The sequence below is a fragment of the Ambystoma mexicanum genome, chromosome 2q, assembly GCF_040938575.1.
Source record: "Ambystoma mexicanum isolate Mex_15411 chromosome 2q, UKY_AmexF1_1, whole genome shotgun sequence".
Taxonomy (NCBI): domain Eukaryota; kingdom Metazoa; phylum Chordata; class Amphibia; order Caudata; family Ambystomatidae; genus Ambystoma; species Ambystoma mexicanum.
This window is the reverse complement of record NC_090924.1, coordinates 1033470796-1033485928: the sequence shown is the minus strand read 5'-3', so window position 1 is coordinate 1033485928 and position 15133 is coordinate 1033470796. Positions and strand designations below refer to the sequence as shown.

The window sequence follows — 15133 nt, the reverse complement described above, 5'->3', positions numbered from 1 at the left end:
AGGTGAGGAGAAGGTGCCCAAAATTACTTGGGATGAAAGGGCCAGTTAGGAAGGAGGTAAGCCAATCCAGTGCCCGCTCCAAGATACCAAGGGTATCATGGAGCTGTTTTATGATGATGTAATGGTTAACCATGTTGACGCAGAGGAGAAATCGAGTAGGATGAGGACAGCTGGAGAGTTAGAAACCAGAGAAGCAAGCCGTTGCTCATGGGCATTCAGAAGAGCTGATTCCATGCCTCTGTATGCTTGAAATCCAGATTGATGGGTGTGGAGTCCACCAACAAGTTCACAGTGTGAGGTAAGTTGTGAGGCAAGGCCAGCTTCTCCAGCAGTTTCCCAAGAAAGGGGGAGATAGAAATAAGGCAGCAGTTGGCTGGGCAGGTGGAGTTTGCTGAAGGTTTTTTCAGGATTGAGTGCACAAGGGAGGGCTTGAAGGAGGTTGGGAAAGATCTGGTGGCAAGTGGGGATGCAGAGATCTGCAAGTACAGGAGCAAGAGAGAGCCAAGTTTGTCCTCGGCGGTTCTGTAGGAGCAAGGAGAACCTGTTGGGAAGAGACCTTAATGGAGCAGACAACTTTGGTGACTTCTGCAGGTGTGACAGAGGAGAAGGAGAGAGAGGAAGGAGGGGTATAGGCCGTAGGAGGCCAGGGTAGGAGAGAGGGGTTGGGCAGGAGGCTAGCAAGGGGGCTCAGGATATCCAGTTCTTTTTTTTTTTTGTACTTGATTCAATTGAATTTAAAAACAATTTTTACAAGACCTGTTCCTAGAAGTTAAACACGTCATTGAATGGTTAGGGTAGTTCTTTAACCACTTTTCCTGAAAATGTTTCAAGAAGACTTCCTGCTTTTCGTTGTATAATCCTGTTCACTCGTTGATTAAACCAATACTTCTGAAAATTCCTATAGCTGCGATTACCCATGAAGACGTGTCCCCACTCATCAGCCGAATCCACCATTCTTCTTCATCGTAATAGTATGAGTTCCTGAACAGGTGGGCCAGGTGGATGGAGCATAGGGTCGTCACCCCTAACCAATTTAACAGGAGGTGTTTGATTGTTTCTATCATCTCTGGTTGGAGGCAAAAGCGGCATGCGTTTGTTTCTGATTGTTTTCTTCTGGCCAGGATTTCGTTAGTATGCAGGATATTTAGGTGGATTCTTAAGAAGTTTTCTTATCTGGGCATTTCATCAGGTAATTTTTCAGTTTGTTTACTTTAGTCATGTTTGGTGGTAGATCCTGTGCTAGCTGTGAGGCACTTGCTTCTTCCAGGGTGTGAATCCAGTCTCCAATAGGCGTTATTTAACTTTTTCTGGATTGCTGATGAGTTCTTCTTCTGAGCTGCCCACCCAAAGTAGAAGCGTTTGAGTCCTTAGCGCCCACTCCTTTAACATTTGACCTGATCCTGTTTGAATTTCCTGGTTTATGACCTTAAGGATAATTGGAGTGGAAGGCAAAAGAGTATTTCTATAAAGCATTGCTTCATTCCTCGCCACTATTCAGCCCAGGCATGGAGAGTCTGCATTGCCTTTGGAGCAGGAGTCAGGCCAGTTTATCAGAGGGTGAGCCTGAGGTTTGCCACTTCCGTTCCAAAGCTCTGCTCTTGCGTTTCAGAGCTGCAATTTCAAAGTTGTACCAGTTGTTAGGTTGGAGGCGGATTTCAGGCAGATCCTCATGACTGGGGCGAGAATGTCAAGGGTGTTGGTAATGACCAAATGGAGATTGCTGAGAGCAGAGTCGATGGTATAGTCTGGGGGAAGAGGAGAGGGAGGCATGAAGGTGGATGCGAAGGCAGCAGCTGACACTCATTTCATCAGACGGATGTTCGTGAACGAGGTTGGCTTCGCTTTTGTAGAGGCGGTCAAAGGGCCTAGATAACCCAGGTGTGAGGAGAGGAGAGAATGGTCTGACCAAGAGAGTGGAGTGACCAGAAGTGGGGAGAGAGAGGTCAGAATGGATGAGGGCGTGCAGAGTGTGTCCAGCCGAGTGGGTGGTGCCAGAAGGGAGATTGGAGAGGGATAGTGATTTGCAGAGGGTAGGAACAGAAATCACCCTATTCAGAGATGAACAGGGTGGAAGAGCCAGGAGGCCTGTAGATAGTATCAATGGTCAGAGAGGTGGAGGGAGAGAGGACCAGCTTTCAGAGCAGGCTCTCACAGGAAGAGTAGAGCTGGATGGGTATGTCAGAAGAAGGAACCCACTCAGGGAAGATTAAAGCAACCCCACCACCAGCACAGTGAGGTCGTGGCTTGGAGGTGATCTTGAAGCCATCAGGGACAAGGGAGTCAAAAACAGTGACTTAGCTGGCATTGAACCATGTCTCGATAAGAGCAAGAATTTTGAGGTCAGTGTCTGCAAGAAGGAGGCAGATGTTGGTGGAGTTTTTATTGGCTGAGCAGGTATTAAGAGTAGCCAGGTGAAGGACTTCTGTCTTTGAAGGTTTTCTGAGGTGGGGTACAGGGAAGTGGTAAACCAGTCAGAGAGGGAGGGGTCAGAGAGAGTGGTAGAAAGAGAGGCAGTTGAGGGAAGAAAGTTAATGAGGGACGGCAGGCGCTGGTCAAAGAGGTGGTTGTGTTGAGGACCCTGAACCAAGATAGTGCCTGTGTTGTAGACATTAATGATGCAGCGTGATGATGAGAAGTCGGCCAAGTGGACTTCCCACTCGGTGCCACCATTAATGGGAGAGGATGGGAAATGAAGGAGAGTGGAGTTGAGATGAGGAGTCCATAGATCTGGAGAACGGACAGAGAAGAGGATATAATTGAAGACCTGTCTGGAGGTTGCGCTGACGTAGGTGTCTGCAATGGGCAGGCAAGGGTTTGAGGACAGGATGTCTTTTTTGTGATTTTTCTATCGAGACCTCGCAAGAGAGGGAGGATAGTGTAAAAGTTAGAGAAGATGGGTGAGATCCATAGGGGCGGCACAGGTTAGTAGAAGAATGAAAGAAGAGTGGCTGCACAGCACAGTTCTGGCTAAACTCACCAGGTGGCCTTTTAGTCACAAAAGGCACAAATGCAATCAAAAAAGGCAATTCGAATTTCAAGAATAGTGGCACAAATGCAATGCTAAGAGGGTGCAGAAATGTAAAAGCACGCACACCTAAATTCGAATTTCAAGACTAGTGGTACACATGCCATGCAAAGAGGGTGCAGGGATGTAAGAGCATGCACACCTATCATCGAATTTCGAAAATAGTGGTATAAATGCAGTGAGGGAAGAAGTAGGTTAGGTGAGGCAAGGAAGGCAGAGTAAATAGACACCGTAGTTGGTTCAGAAAGTTAGTGGATGAGGTAAAGGGGGAGTTCAGACATCACTCACCGGTAGATCTGCAGGGAGCGTAGCGGTCCATATGTCCAAGTTCATGGGGAAGCAGTATGTAAGTGTGGAGGCTGATTTATAGTTTGAGGAGGGGGGACAAAAGGTGAAGGACCTCCAGGGCATTTGCTGGAGGGGCCGGCTTCCGCCTAATGGTGCCTCTGATTGACTTACATGGGGTGATCCAGCCTATTTCTGAGGGGGCTGACTAGCAGGCAATGGGTGGCTCCTCTTCCCTAGGCAGGGGCAGCCATCTTAGAGAGCTGGGAAAAAAGGTTAAAAATGGCACCTTTCAGAATCCTATAAATACGGGGAGACTTCACTGTGTTATTCCACAGATTTTGGTTTAATGTGCATGCCTATTTAATAGTATTAACTAAATTGATCATTATTAGTTGTAATGCTGAAAATATTCCCCTTCTATGTTCTCCAATCCCCCAAACACCCACACACCTCTCAACAACACACATCACGCATCTCACCAACTCCCCATCACAACCTGCATTCCTGAACCTCCCACTCTGTCATACAAATACTTACATGCTATGGCACACTGGCAAGTCACAATTTGCACTCCAAATCATACTCCCAACTCACACCTTACACTCTACAATTCCTCCCGCAATATACAGCCTTTCATTTCTTTGTGCTGCTTCTGCATCTTGCATCCTTTCTCCCATTCTATCACACTCTTCACTCATCCTTTTTCCCTATCCACAGCTCTCTGCCTCTTTCCAGCCAACTGCTTCCTCTCTGCTTTCTGGCTCACTGCTCCCCCTGACCACACGCTCCCTCTACTTTCTGTACCTCCGCTCGCTCTCAGATTTCTGGCCTGCTGCATCACTGCTTCCTCTGCTCTCTTGTGCACCACTTCCTCCTCTGACCCGCTGCTCTCTCTCTGCTTTCTTGCCCATCAATTCACACCCATCACTCTCCCTCTGGCTCCTTTCCTCTCATAGCGTGACCATTTTTGAATTTTTTAAAAATGTACATTTTGACCCAGATCATCAAAAAATGGGGCATTTAAAAATAGAGCCGAGGATATGCTGTTTGTTTGTTTGTTTATTTATAATGCACTAATGTCCCCAGGGGTATCAGGGCGCAGCATTTACAGGAATTTTCAAAGCTTGATTACAATACACAGAGAATATACAAGATACAAAAATATAGTACATAGTGTTATATACAAATCAGCTGTCATGTAATAGGGCTGTAATATACAAGTGGGCAAGAAGGCACACGTGGTTACAGTGTGTACACTGTTGATGCTATTATTAGTCCAATCGCGAGAGTATTACAGAGGAGATTAGGTGTATAACAGTGTTGAAGCAGAGAAGATGCCTTATTTTTCTGATGTTTAGGACATTAAGACTAGGCGCAGTGGCAGATTTGGAGATGAAGCAAGAGAAGTTGTGAAATAGGTTGAAGATGACACCAACGTTGCGACCAGAAGCAGATTAGGGAAGGTGGTCAGGAGAGAAGAATAGAAGAGGGGGAGAGGAAGATATATCTTGTTTAGATGGGAAGTAGAGAACGTTAGTCTTAGTGGAGTTGAGCATGAGCAAGTGAGATGCCACCCAGTATTTGATGACAGAGAAACAGTAAGAAATGGTTGATGCTAGCTCATCTGATAAGGAGGAAAAGGAGACAATCTGAGTGTCATCAGAGAAGAGTTGATAGGAGAAGCTGTAGGAGGAAGTCAGTGTGCCAAGAGCAAAGATGGAGAGTGAAGAGAAGTGGACCCAGGATGGACCCTTTGTGAACAGTCAGGGGGCTGAGTGCAGACGTAAGGCTGTTCCAGGACACCTGGAGTGCCTGGCCTCTGATATGAAGCAAACCAAGCAAGTGCCTTGTCCCTGACACGTCGGAGAAATACTGTTGAAAGAAGGTCAGAATGGTTGATGCCATCAACGTTGGATGACCCATCTCCACTATTGACAACCGGTGCTTTGCTACCAAATAGGGGGACAGCCCCTGTGTGTGTGGGCTTGTGCATCCATCAACCAGACTATGCACAGCTGTGGTCCATGCTTCTAATAAGCAAACCAAAGTGTTGTTCTTGTGTGGTGGGGTGCACACAGGACTGCACAGAGGCCAGTGGTTGAATCTCTCCCTTGTCTGTTTGAATGCGTGGCTGTCCCAACCACTGATGAGCCTAAGAGTCGTTGCCTGGTGCTGCTTTATTCAGTTCTAGGGAAAGCGGAAGTGGAGGACTACTTACCACCTTAATGGAGAATACTCGCATAACTATAACCTGAAAATGTCAGCCGGAATAACGACGTGTCAGTGTGCCATTTGCCACTCAATTTAGGAAGCTGGTAAATATGCAATTTTAAAAGGAACGCATGGCGTTTTCCTAATCTTTGCTTCTCATCTCCTGCTGATTGCATAGTCACGTTTGTAATGGAGCAGTTTCCATACATCTGCTCCTCTTTTCCGAGTCACACGCCCACTGTGTTTTTCAGAAGCCCTTTGTATTCTGCATAATTAAGCCCATTAGCTGCAAGTGTAGGTTGGTGAAAGTGTGACTGCTAATTGGACTGAATCCTGTCGTGGATTGGGTGCGCACATTCTATGGTAGACCGTCATCTCTAGTGCCCAGGTAACTGCGCCGCGATCACACCTGCTCTGAATGTGTTCATCCAAGAAGAATGCAGAGTCTGTGTCATGGTTTCCTCTTGTCTCCGCAGGGCAGAGCCTGGATCCGGGTTGCACTGATGGAGAAAAGGTTGTCTGAATATGTTTGTACAGCTCTGAGAGACTTCAAAACAACCAGGTACTTCATATACATTTTCATATTTTGCTTATGCAGACAAACAAATCGAAATCCGAGAAATCGAGCAGTTAAAATAAATGATTCATGTTTCAAAGGCTTCACTTAATTACATGATCCTTTTCCCTGTTAAGAGCTAGATGCCAAGAAATTGATACAAGCTAAACATCCTTTGATAGATCTAGATATCATGTACATCGAGATGGTGTGCTCAACGCACCACTATTTCTCTAGAAGAATCCAATTCCACTGACCAGAGCCATCATTGCACAGACTGTAACCTAAAATCCATACGAGTGCTCTATTTTACTTATACCGCATGAATAATGTGGGTCTCCACTTTAGGTCCTTTTTCTCCTCGCATCCTCCTCTTTGCCTGGCTTGTACAAGGACAATGTTGCTTGGTTGGATGGATCTTGGTATTATCAGGTGTTTGGTCTGTTTTTTCTTTCTTTTTTACTGCTCATATGCATGTATTTTGGCACCACTTGCATGTCCAATGGGAAGCTTTTTCCAATGACTTTATTCAGTTTGGGACGAGCGAATATACCACATCTCTATATTTGCTCACTCGCTTCATGGTCACAGTTATATACAATAGTTTTCATTTAAAATCCCGGCGACATGCAATGTGTCCTTTGCAGCACTATGGTACTTGCAGCTTGGCAAGTCACATTTATTTCTCTTGACCCAATTGCTGATATAGCTAAAAGACATTTAGCTGCACCTGTCCACTCTCACAACTGTTACTTTAGACAAATCGCACTCGCTGTATGCAACATTGACCCTACTCGGTGTGTCTCATCACGTACAGTCCCCTACAGTAAAGGCTCTAAATGCCACACGGGTGATGGCGCCGGCCGCACAGTGATCTGCCATGCTTTGATTAGGCTTACACGTGCTTGCATAAATTCTATAATTAGAATGGTAGTTGCGTTGCGCTAAAGGGTTCAAAGTCTTTGCCAGTGCTCTACTTTTATTTATTTGTGTCACCTTTTAGGACCTGAAATTGCTTCCAATTAAAACACACACCGCTTGAGTGAAATATGAAATATTGGGTTTTTAAACTGGTAGAGGAAAAATGGGGGTTCCGGTACAGGACATCCTAAAAGGGAGCAGCAATGGGAAATGTAGGAGGTTCAAGCTAAAACACAGGTGACTCGACCTAGTGTGCTTTAAACAAGGTGTTTTTATTCATGCACAACATAGCCTGGGGTTGTTACCTCCTTCTGTGGAGTTAAGCTCAAATCATAAAGTTCAATCTAATCTTATAAGACATTGTTCTTCCATGGACTCCCTAAATTGGCATAATGTTCAAAGGATGTGTTGGCCAACAAAAAGTTCACAACCTATACTTAATAAATCGTTAGCCTTCTGGCTAATCCATATTCTAAAACACAAATGTTCAAGGTCTGGTCAACAGTACTTACATCCTTTTCTATTAAATTAATTCATTATCTCAAACCGAAAGGAACGAAGCTTCCCCTGGGAAGGTCCTTTCAGGGTTTTCTTGAAGTCTGGAACTTCATTCACCTTCCTGCTTTAATTCTGATCCTTCAGATCTATCCCAGGTCCTTTGCAGCTTGCCTTTCTTGTCAGGCTTCATCGCCTTCTTTTCCAACTTGTTATCCCAGCCCCTCTTGCTGAGTCATTGGATATATCTCCAACCTTTGTTATTCTACCAGATCAGTCCCTTCCAGATTGTCACAGTCACTGCAGATCTTCCTCCCAAACCTCAAGATTCAAAGATACATATCACTCCACAGCCCGGTCACCAGAATTCATTCATGCTAGGTCTCCCTAGACAGGATCTTTATCCTCAGCCTTCACAAGAAGTGGTCTCACCGACCCCCTGGATGATCATAGTTAACTTTCACAGATCTCTTTGTCACCTGGAGCATTTACTTTCATGGGGCAGGTCTCATGAGGACCTCTAGTATCAGTGTTGACTTTGATAGGTCTCCCCTTTGTATTAGGATGCGGCTAATCAGCAGTTAGCTCAATAAGGCCCCCACCTTGTACCAAGACATGTTCTTCCTGCTTTTGAAGAAAGCGGCAAAGATAACACCCTCTGGTTCTGAGTCTGGTCTCAAGTCTTGCTGCTGCCTGGGTTTGGCTTTCCTAACCTTTTATACTGTTGTTGAGCTTTCCTCCTTAGTCCTAGCACTGCAGATTGGTAGGGCTTGCTATGGACTTTTTTCTTGGCTCAGGGTTAGTTTTCTCCTAATTGTTTTTTGGAATCCCTCCAATTCATTGTTATTTATTTATTGGCCACTTGTTAGGTGCTTATACAATTAGGAAAACTGTTTTAAAGTGCCCACAGGGCAGACAGGGTGGGGACAGGGGAAGATATAATTAATAATACATACAAACAGTGAGTGTCCAGAACGTTCCACATCTCTACAGGAAGCACACTACATTGCTGCCATTCCATAAGTGCTAGTCTGTCATGGCTTTCCGCATCTTGAGAAAAGTGATATGCAGCATTCTGTGATGTCGCCTGCCGACTGACTGGGTCGCAGTTGCTCAATGCTCTCATTCGGTAAGTTCCAGAACGAATTTCTCCAGTTTTCTTCTCCGCTGTGTTTTGTATTGTCCAACACTGTGCGCTTTAGATGAAGGTTGAAAGACTGTGTGAAATGTTAGTCTTACATGCTTCTGCTGTTAGGGGGTTATTCACTTCTGACAGGGATATATTGGAGGCTTGTGAAGTTGATATTCTGGCGGTCTAGGACAATGGCTTTTACTGTTTAAACAGCCATGTGATTGCTGAATATCTCTGATTGAGGCTTCTTACACACTCCTGATGCCAGCCCCTACTGACTCACCCACTCACATCATACAATGTTACTTATTGGTCATTTGCAATGCGCCTATACAGCTAAAATTGTGTTTTTAAGGCCTGTCAAGAAAGACGGGAGGAAGGGATGAGGAAAAAGGTGTAAAACAAAAAATGTTCATAAAAGGTCTTGAAACATTCGGAACGTGCAAGTGTTATCGCATGCGAGCAGGGGGGATGGGGAGTAGCGGAAGTGCAGGGAGGAGGTGGAAGGGAAGAAAACAAAGAAAACATTCTGACTATGTTGTGAGGACGATTTGGAAAGTGCAAGTTCTGGACATGAAAGAGAGAGCGGGAGGAGGGGGAGTGCAGGAGGGAAAGAGGAGAGGAACAACATGCAAAACTGTTAAAATGTGCAGAGCAAGTAGGTAACACTGCAATAAGGAAATAATCAACCATATCAGACCTTTTGTGAGATTGAATATAGTGTCTTAGATCCATTGAATTTTGAAAGGTGAGGTATGCCCATTTAAAGTAACTTTCAGGATAGCAGGGTGGATAATGCCAAGCCTGGCATTTAATTTCCTTAAAGCAGGTCAGAAGGTTAAAAGATCTTTTTTTCTTGCCGTTATCTTGGATGCATCTTGAGTAATAAAAACGTTATTACCTTCCCATGTTAGTTCTTTAAGTTGTTTGACTTTCTGCATTATGCGGGTAATGTGCTTAAAGTCCAGAAGGGCTAAAATCATAGTTCTGGAAGAACTGCAATAATTGGAGGCTGATTTTCTGGGGCCAATTCGATGAGCTCTCTGGATGTTGAGTTGCACAGAGGGCGGTAGGTTAAGAATTTGAGGAATAAATATGTATAAGAAGGCAATAGGATCATCTCTTTCAGTTCCTTCCGGAAGGCCAACAATGCGCAAGTTGTTTCTGCTGTTTCTATTTTCAAGGTTTTCAGTTTGTTGCTGTAGGGAAGCAACCCGCGCTTCTAAGTTAGTGTCTTTATTAGAAACATCTTCTGCATTATTAACACGCCTTTCAGCTTCATTCATGCGAGATTCAAAAACCGACCATTTGTTCTCAAGAAGTTGCAGCTTAGCATTTGCATCCTCCATGATGGTCTTCAAAGCTCTAATTTCAGCTAAAATGGTCTGCCTGACGGGTCTTTTATATCTTCTTTGTGTGTCAGAGATTCCCTCTTCTGTATTTTTAGGGTAGTAGGAGACGAGACGATACACAAGCTTCTTTGGTTTGTCCTTTTTTTGTAGCTATATATATATATACATATATATATATAGGAATGCAAGGATAAAATAGTTCAACTCAATCAGATTTCTCTTTTACGCTGTCGCAAATCTATCTACTCCCCTCTCTGACTCAAGGTTATCGGATGAAGAGCGTAGTACACAAAGTATCATAAAATAGTAGTGATAAATAACTTCAACAACTTAGAATACTATTATTAATGAATACATTCTTGCAAGGAGGAGCAAACGCAATATGAGTCAAAATATAAGGCCAAAATTATGAATTTTAATTCATATGATGTTGCTCATATAATTCTGCAGCCGCAGAAACAATCATCCATAAGAGGTGTTTGTGACAGACCTTGCTTCAAAACAATGTGTATTTTATAAAAGGCACTATATCCAAGTATATATTTTCAAAACTGAAATGAATATGAGCAAGGAAAAAGAATTGAAATATGCCCCAAAAATAGTTCTATATGGTTGAAAATAATAATAGCACAATTTGTTTTAATTCCTTTTCTCCCTCTTTTTGTGAAGTAAACTTAAATAGTGTTTGTATCTTCCGAATATATATGCTTGGCGTTAATATTCAGGCAAGAGGTTTAAGAATAATGCAGCAGGGGAAAAAAAGAAAGAAAAAACCTTTGTTTAGGGAGAAAACCGTTCTCCCGATGCGTAGCGTGCTCCCTGCGCTATCTCCGCCGACCAACTGACAGGAGATATCTGCTTGGAGATCACGGGATGCTGCGGCTTTAGGCCCGGCCCTCCAGGTGTTCAACAACACGATGTGAGGATAGCGGAATCTTCAGCAAAGCGCTATGGAGTTCGGACTGCTCACTCTGAACGGTACGGGGCACATGGAATACAAAATTAGGGTGCGTTAAGTTTATATAATTGTCTCATAATTCTCATCAGAGCGCAGCGCTGCCATTAGGCGTCCGCTCCCATCGGCGCCAAGCCACCCCCCAACCCCCAGCCTGGCATCATGATTTTTGTCATGTTGGCACAGCCAATAATGATGCAAAATGGCACATTCTGGGATTTAAAAAAACAAGACATATTTTACAAGAATTTGTAATGCAATTGTGAAAATAAAACTGTCTAATATAAAGATCTAGTCTACTAGTATTCTTACAATTTTCCAAAGTCAAGAGGTTCAATATCTCAATTCTAATTGTATATGCAATGTACTTGACACTTGATATTCTGTTTGTTCGTTTTTGTATTTACAAGGTAGATGAATGAAGAGGAATATTAGTATGTGCATGCAACTTCAGAACTTAAATGGAAAAGACAAAATGTTGCTGATCTTTAGTGCTTATTTTTCTCCTTAGTACTGGTTGTGGGGCAAAAATTATGTCTTGGCGAGCAATTTAATCTGCAATAATGATGGAACATATGTCGCTAGAGCTGTTTTCTATCCTGGGCTCTTAGCATGGTTATGCTGCTAATGGTCGTACCCTTCATGGGCAGTAATTTTATTTGTTTTTGTGTATTTAACAAGTCTGCCAGTTAGACACATGATGTGTATATATATATCTATCACTGTTCGCAGGTGTATTTTGGTATGTCTTTGAAGCTATTATAACTTTGATCAAAACAGATTTCACACTAGTGCTCAATGGCATGAAAAAGTTACATGACTGCATCAAGCGACGATGGTGCATGAGGGGGTGTTGTGCTGACTTGAAAAACTTGCCACAAACCCTGGTAGGAATACTGTTCAATTCAACTAGCAAGTGCTATTGTATACGGTGGACTCTTGATCTAGTTATGCAACGTGTAGACAGAGCCTGGATCGACAGTTCTTTGGTGTTTGTGTATTTTAATTGTCTACTTTTGGCCTGCTAGAGACACAAAATGTATAGATGTTTAGGTCTGTAGGGGGAATGTAGTTAAAACTACTGTACATTTAATAAGCACATTTATGGTGAAAAGAGCACCGTTTTGCTATCTTCGATGACTTGTACCACACCTTGGTGGGACATCCTGGTCAACACTTGCTTGCATGTATTAATGTATATAGAGTGTATATTATATGATATGATAAGTCATTTATAACTCGCATATACACAAGTGTTTCTAGGTGCGACAAGACAAGGGAGAGAAGACTGAGGGAGGACAACACAAGCGATCTTACTAGGCCTTGTGTCATTCAGATGGTGCAAGGGGGAAATGTCAGGGAGGGGGAAGGGGTACGTTCAATCAGGGCAGCATTGCTCTGAGTACATGCAGGCAGGGCAGTGTGGCTCTGGATAAGAGCAAGGATACTGGGGACTGTAGGGTTATAGTTACAGCCCCTAAGTGTGTGGTAGGCCCGGAGGCAGTACAGGGAGGACTGGTAATGGAGGAGCCTCGTACCCAGTGAGACTCTGAGGGTAGCCAGGCAACCAGTCAGCACAGCAGACAGGTAGGTCAGCATGGGAGACATAGAGAGAAAGCAGAGGCGAAAAGGAACGTCTTGAGCTGCTTCAGGAACTTCAGGTGGTCCGGCTGAAGTTTGAGAGGGTCAGGGAGGCCATTCCAGAGCAAGGCACTTGCAGAGGAGAGGGATCTACCCCCTGATCTCTGCCTGGAGAAGCGTCTGACCCTCAGAGAGTTTTAGGTGGCTGAGCGAAGGGCTTGAGAAGGAAGGTGTTTTGGAAGAGAGAGTTGTATGCATTGCAAGCCTGGACCCAGTCAGCCTTCTGGACCATGCAGAGGGTCTTGAACGTGATCCTTGCCGCCACCGGGAGCCAGTGGAGAGTTTCAGGACTGGAGAAATACAGTCCATGTGCTTGAGGCCGAGGACAAGGCTCACAGTACTGTTCTGGATTAGTTGCAGAGGGTGTAGAGTAGAGGAAGGCAGATTGAGAAAGAGGCTGTTGCAATAGTCCAGCCTAGAGAGTACCAGGGCTCTGGAGACAGTGAGCTTCTGGGGGAAAGTGAGAAAAGGAAGAATACCTATGAGGAGGTGCAGCTGGTAGTGGGCCTTTTTGGACAGGTCTGGGATATGAGGAGAGAAGGAGAGATTGGAGTGGAAGATGACACCAATGTTTATTGCCTCAAAGGAAGGCACAGGACGAGGGCCAAGGAGGGTGGCCTGAGTGAGAGAGGGAATGTGGGCGCAGGGGTCCCAATGAGAAGGATCTCAGCATTAGTGGCATTAAGGCAGAGATCATTGGAGGCGCACCAATGCTGAAATGCGCATAGACAGTGGTTATGCAACATGTAGGTGAACCCTGGATGAACAGTACTTTGTTTTGTGTCTATTTTACTCATTTGTCTCCACACTGTTGGTACTATGATGCATTAATATATCTACAGCTTTGGGTGGGTAGATTGTGCAATCACTTTGAAGCCAATTTCTTTGAAGCCAAACCACTGTGGCAAATTGACCCAACTACTCAATGTCCTTAAAATAAATACATGACCCAAATACAAGGCACACATTTATTTTGTTCTTTGTTCCACTGAGATAGCACCAGTAACTGTGTGCTGATAATCGTTCATTGTACTTAATTAGTGTTAACATGTGAACACTTTTTTTTAACTTGGAGGCCGATTCATGGAATAATTAGCGCGGCGCAAGTGGCCAAAAACGTGCGATTCGCAGTGGAATAGCGAAAATCGCAGTGCAATTGCGAAAATCGCACGAAAAGCAGCGTACGTCGATTCATGGAAGGCCGTGCGCGAGAAAACCAGCGGATATGCGATAAAAAAGTGCGCGGCGCACGTTGGCGCACAGGCCATCTAACAGCGTGCGCCAGGTCACAGCGAAAATCGCACAGGCCACAGCGAAATTCGCACATAGCGCGGCGCACGCAACAAAAGTAGGCGGAACACGGGCGTAACACTCGGAATGGGGAACAACTTGCCAAAACGTGGGCGTCACGGGGGAAGTACAGGGCACAAGTGCGCGGAACGCCCACACGCTCGCCTACAACACGTATTCATGGAATAGAATAGGGGAAAAAAGCGCACGCTCAAACCAGCGCACAGGCACAAACACGACCGCCACAAGAAAGCAGGCGGTAGCGTCTCTGCGGCTGTAAGAAATGTGCGCCAAAAGGTGCGCCAACAAATCGCACCTATATACTGTCATGATGAATGTCCCATACTGTGGCCCTCCTGGAAAAATGACGTGCAAAGGGGTACCCACAAACACGGACACCCGCTGACAAAAAATACGTGTGCGTGTATACCGGGGTGCGCGGGAAGTCTAACACGCGATTTCAGCAGGGTACGTGCATCACAGGGGTTCGCGTGAAGTTTCACACGCGATCGGGCCTGGGGGAGCGGGCTAAGTGTATATCAGGGGTTCGCGTGAAGTTCCTCACGCGATCGGGCCTGGGGGAGTGGGCTACGTGTATTACAGGGGTTCGCGTGATGGGGGAGCGGGCTACGTGTATTACAGGGGTTCGCGTGAAGTTCCTCACGCGATCGGGCCTGGGGGAGCGGGCTACGTGTATTACAGGGGTTCGCGTGAAGTTCCTCACGCGATCGGGCCTGGGGGAGCGGGCTATGTGTATTACAGGGGTGCGTGGGAAGATCCAGGGGTGCGCGGGAAGTTCCACACGCGAATAGCCTGGGGGCGCGTGTATTCCAGGGGTGCGCGTGAAGTTGCACACGCGAATAGCCTGGGCGCGTGTATTACAGGGGTGCGCGGGAAGTTCCACACGCGAATAGCCTGGGCGCGTGTATTTCAGGGGTGCGCGGGAAGTTCCACACGCGAATAGCCTGGGCGCGTGTATTTCAGGGGTGCGCGGGAAGTTCCACACGCGAACAGCCTGGGCGCGTGTATTTCAGGGGTGCGCGGGAAGTTCCACACGCGAACAGCCTGGGCGCGTGTATTTCAGGGGTGCGCGGGAAGTTCCACACGCGAACAGCCTGGGCGCGTGTATTTCAGGGGTGCGCGGGAAGTTCCACACGCGAACAGCCTGGGCGCGTGTATTTCAGGGGTGCGCGGGAAGTTCCACACGCGAACAGCCTGGGCGCGTGTATTTCAGGGGTGCGCGGGAAGTTCCACATGTGATTTGACA

The 15133-nt window shown here is 45.6% G+C and overlaps 1 protein-coding gene across 1 annotated transcript in view; it reads left to right on the top strand.

The window, feature by feature from the left end:
• RUNDC3B (RUN domain containing 3B) overlaps positions 1 to 15133 on the top strand; it is a 1211775-nt gene that overhangs the window by 606545 nt on the left and 590097 nt on the right. Inside the window, exon 4 of the mRNA XM_069648386.1 lies at positions 6001 to 6086. Coding sequence (XP_069504487.1) covers positions 6001 to 6086 — 86 coding nt within the window. The remainder of the gene's footprint in view (positions 1 to 6000; positions 6087 to 15133) is intronic.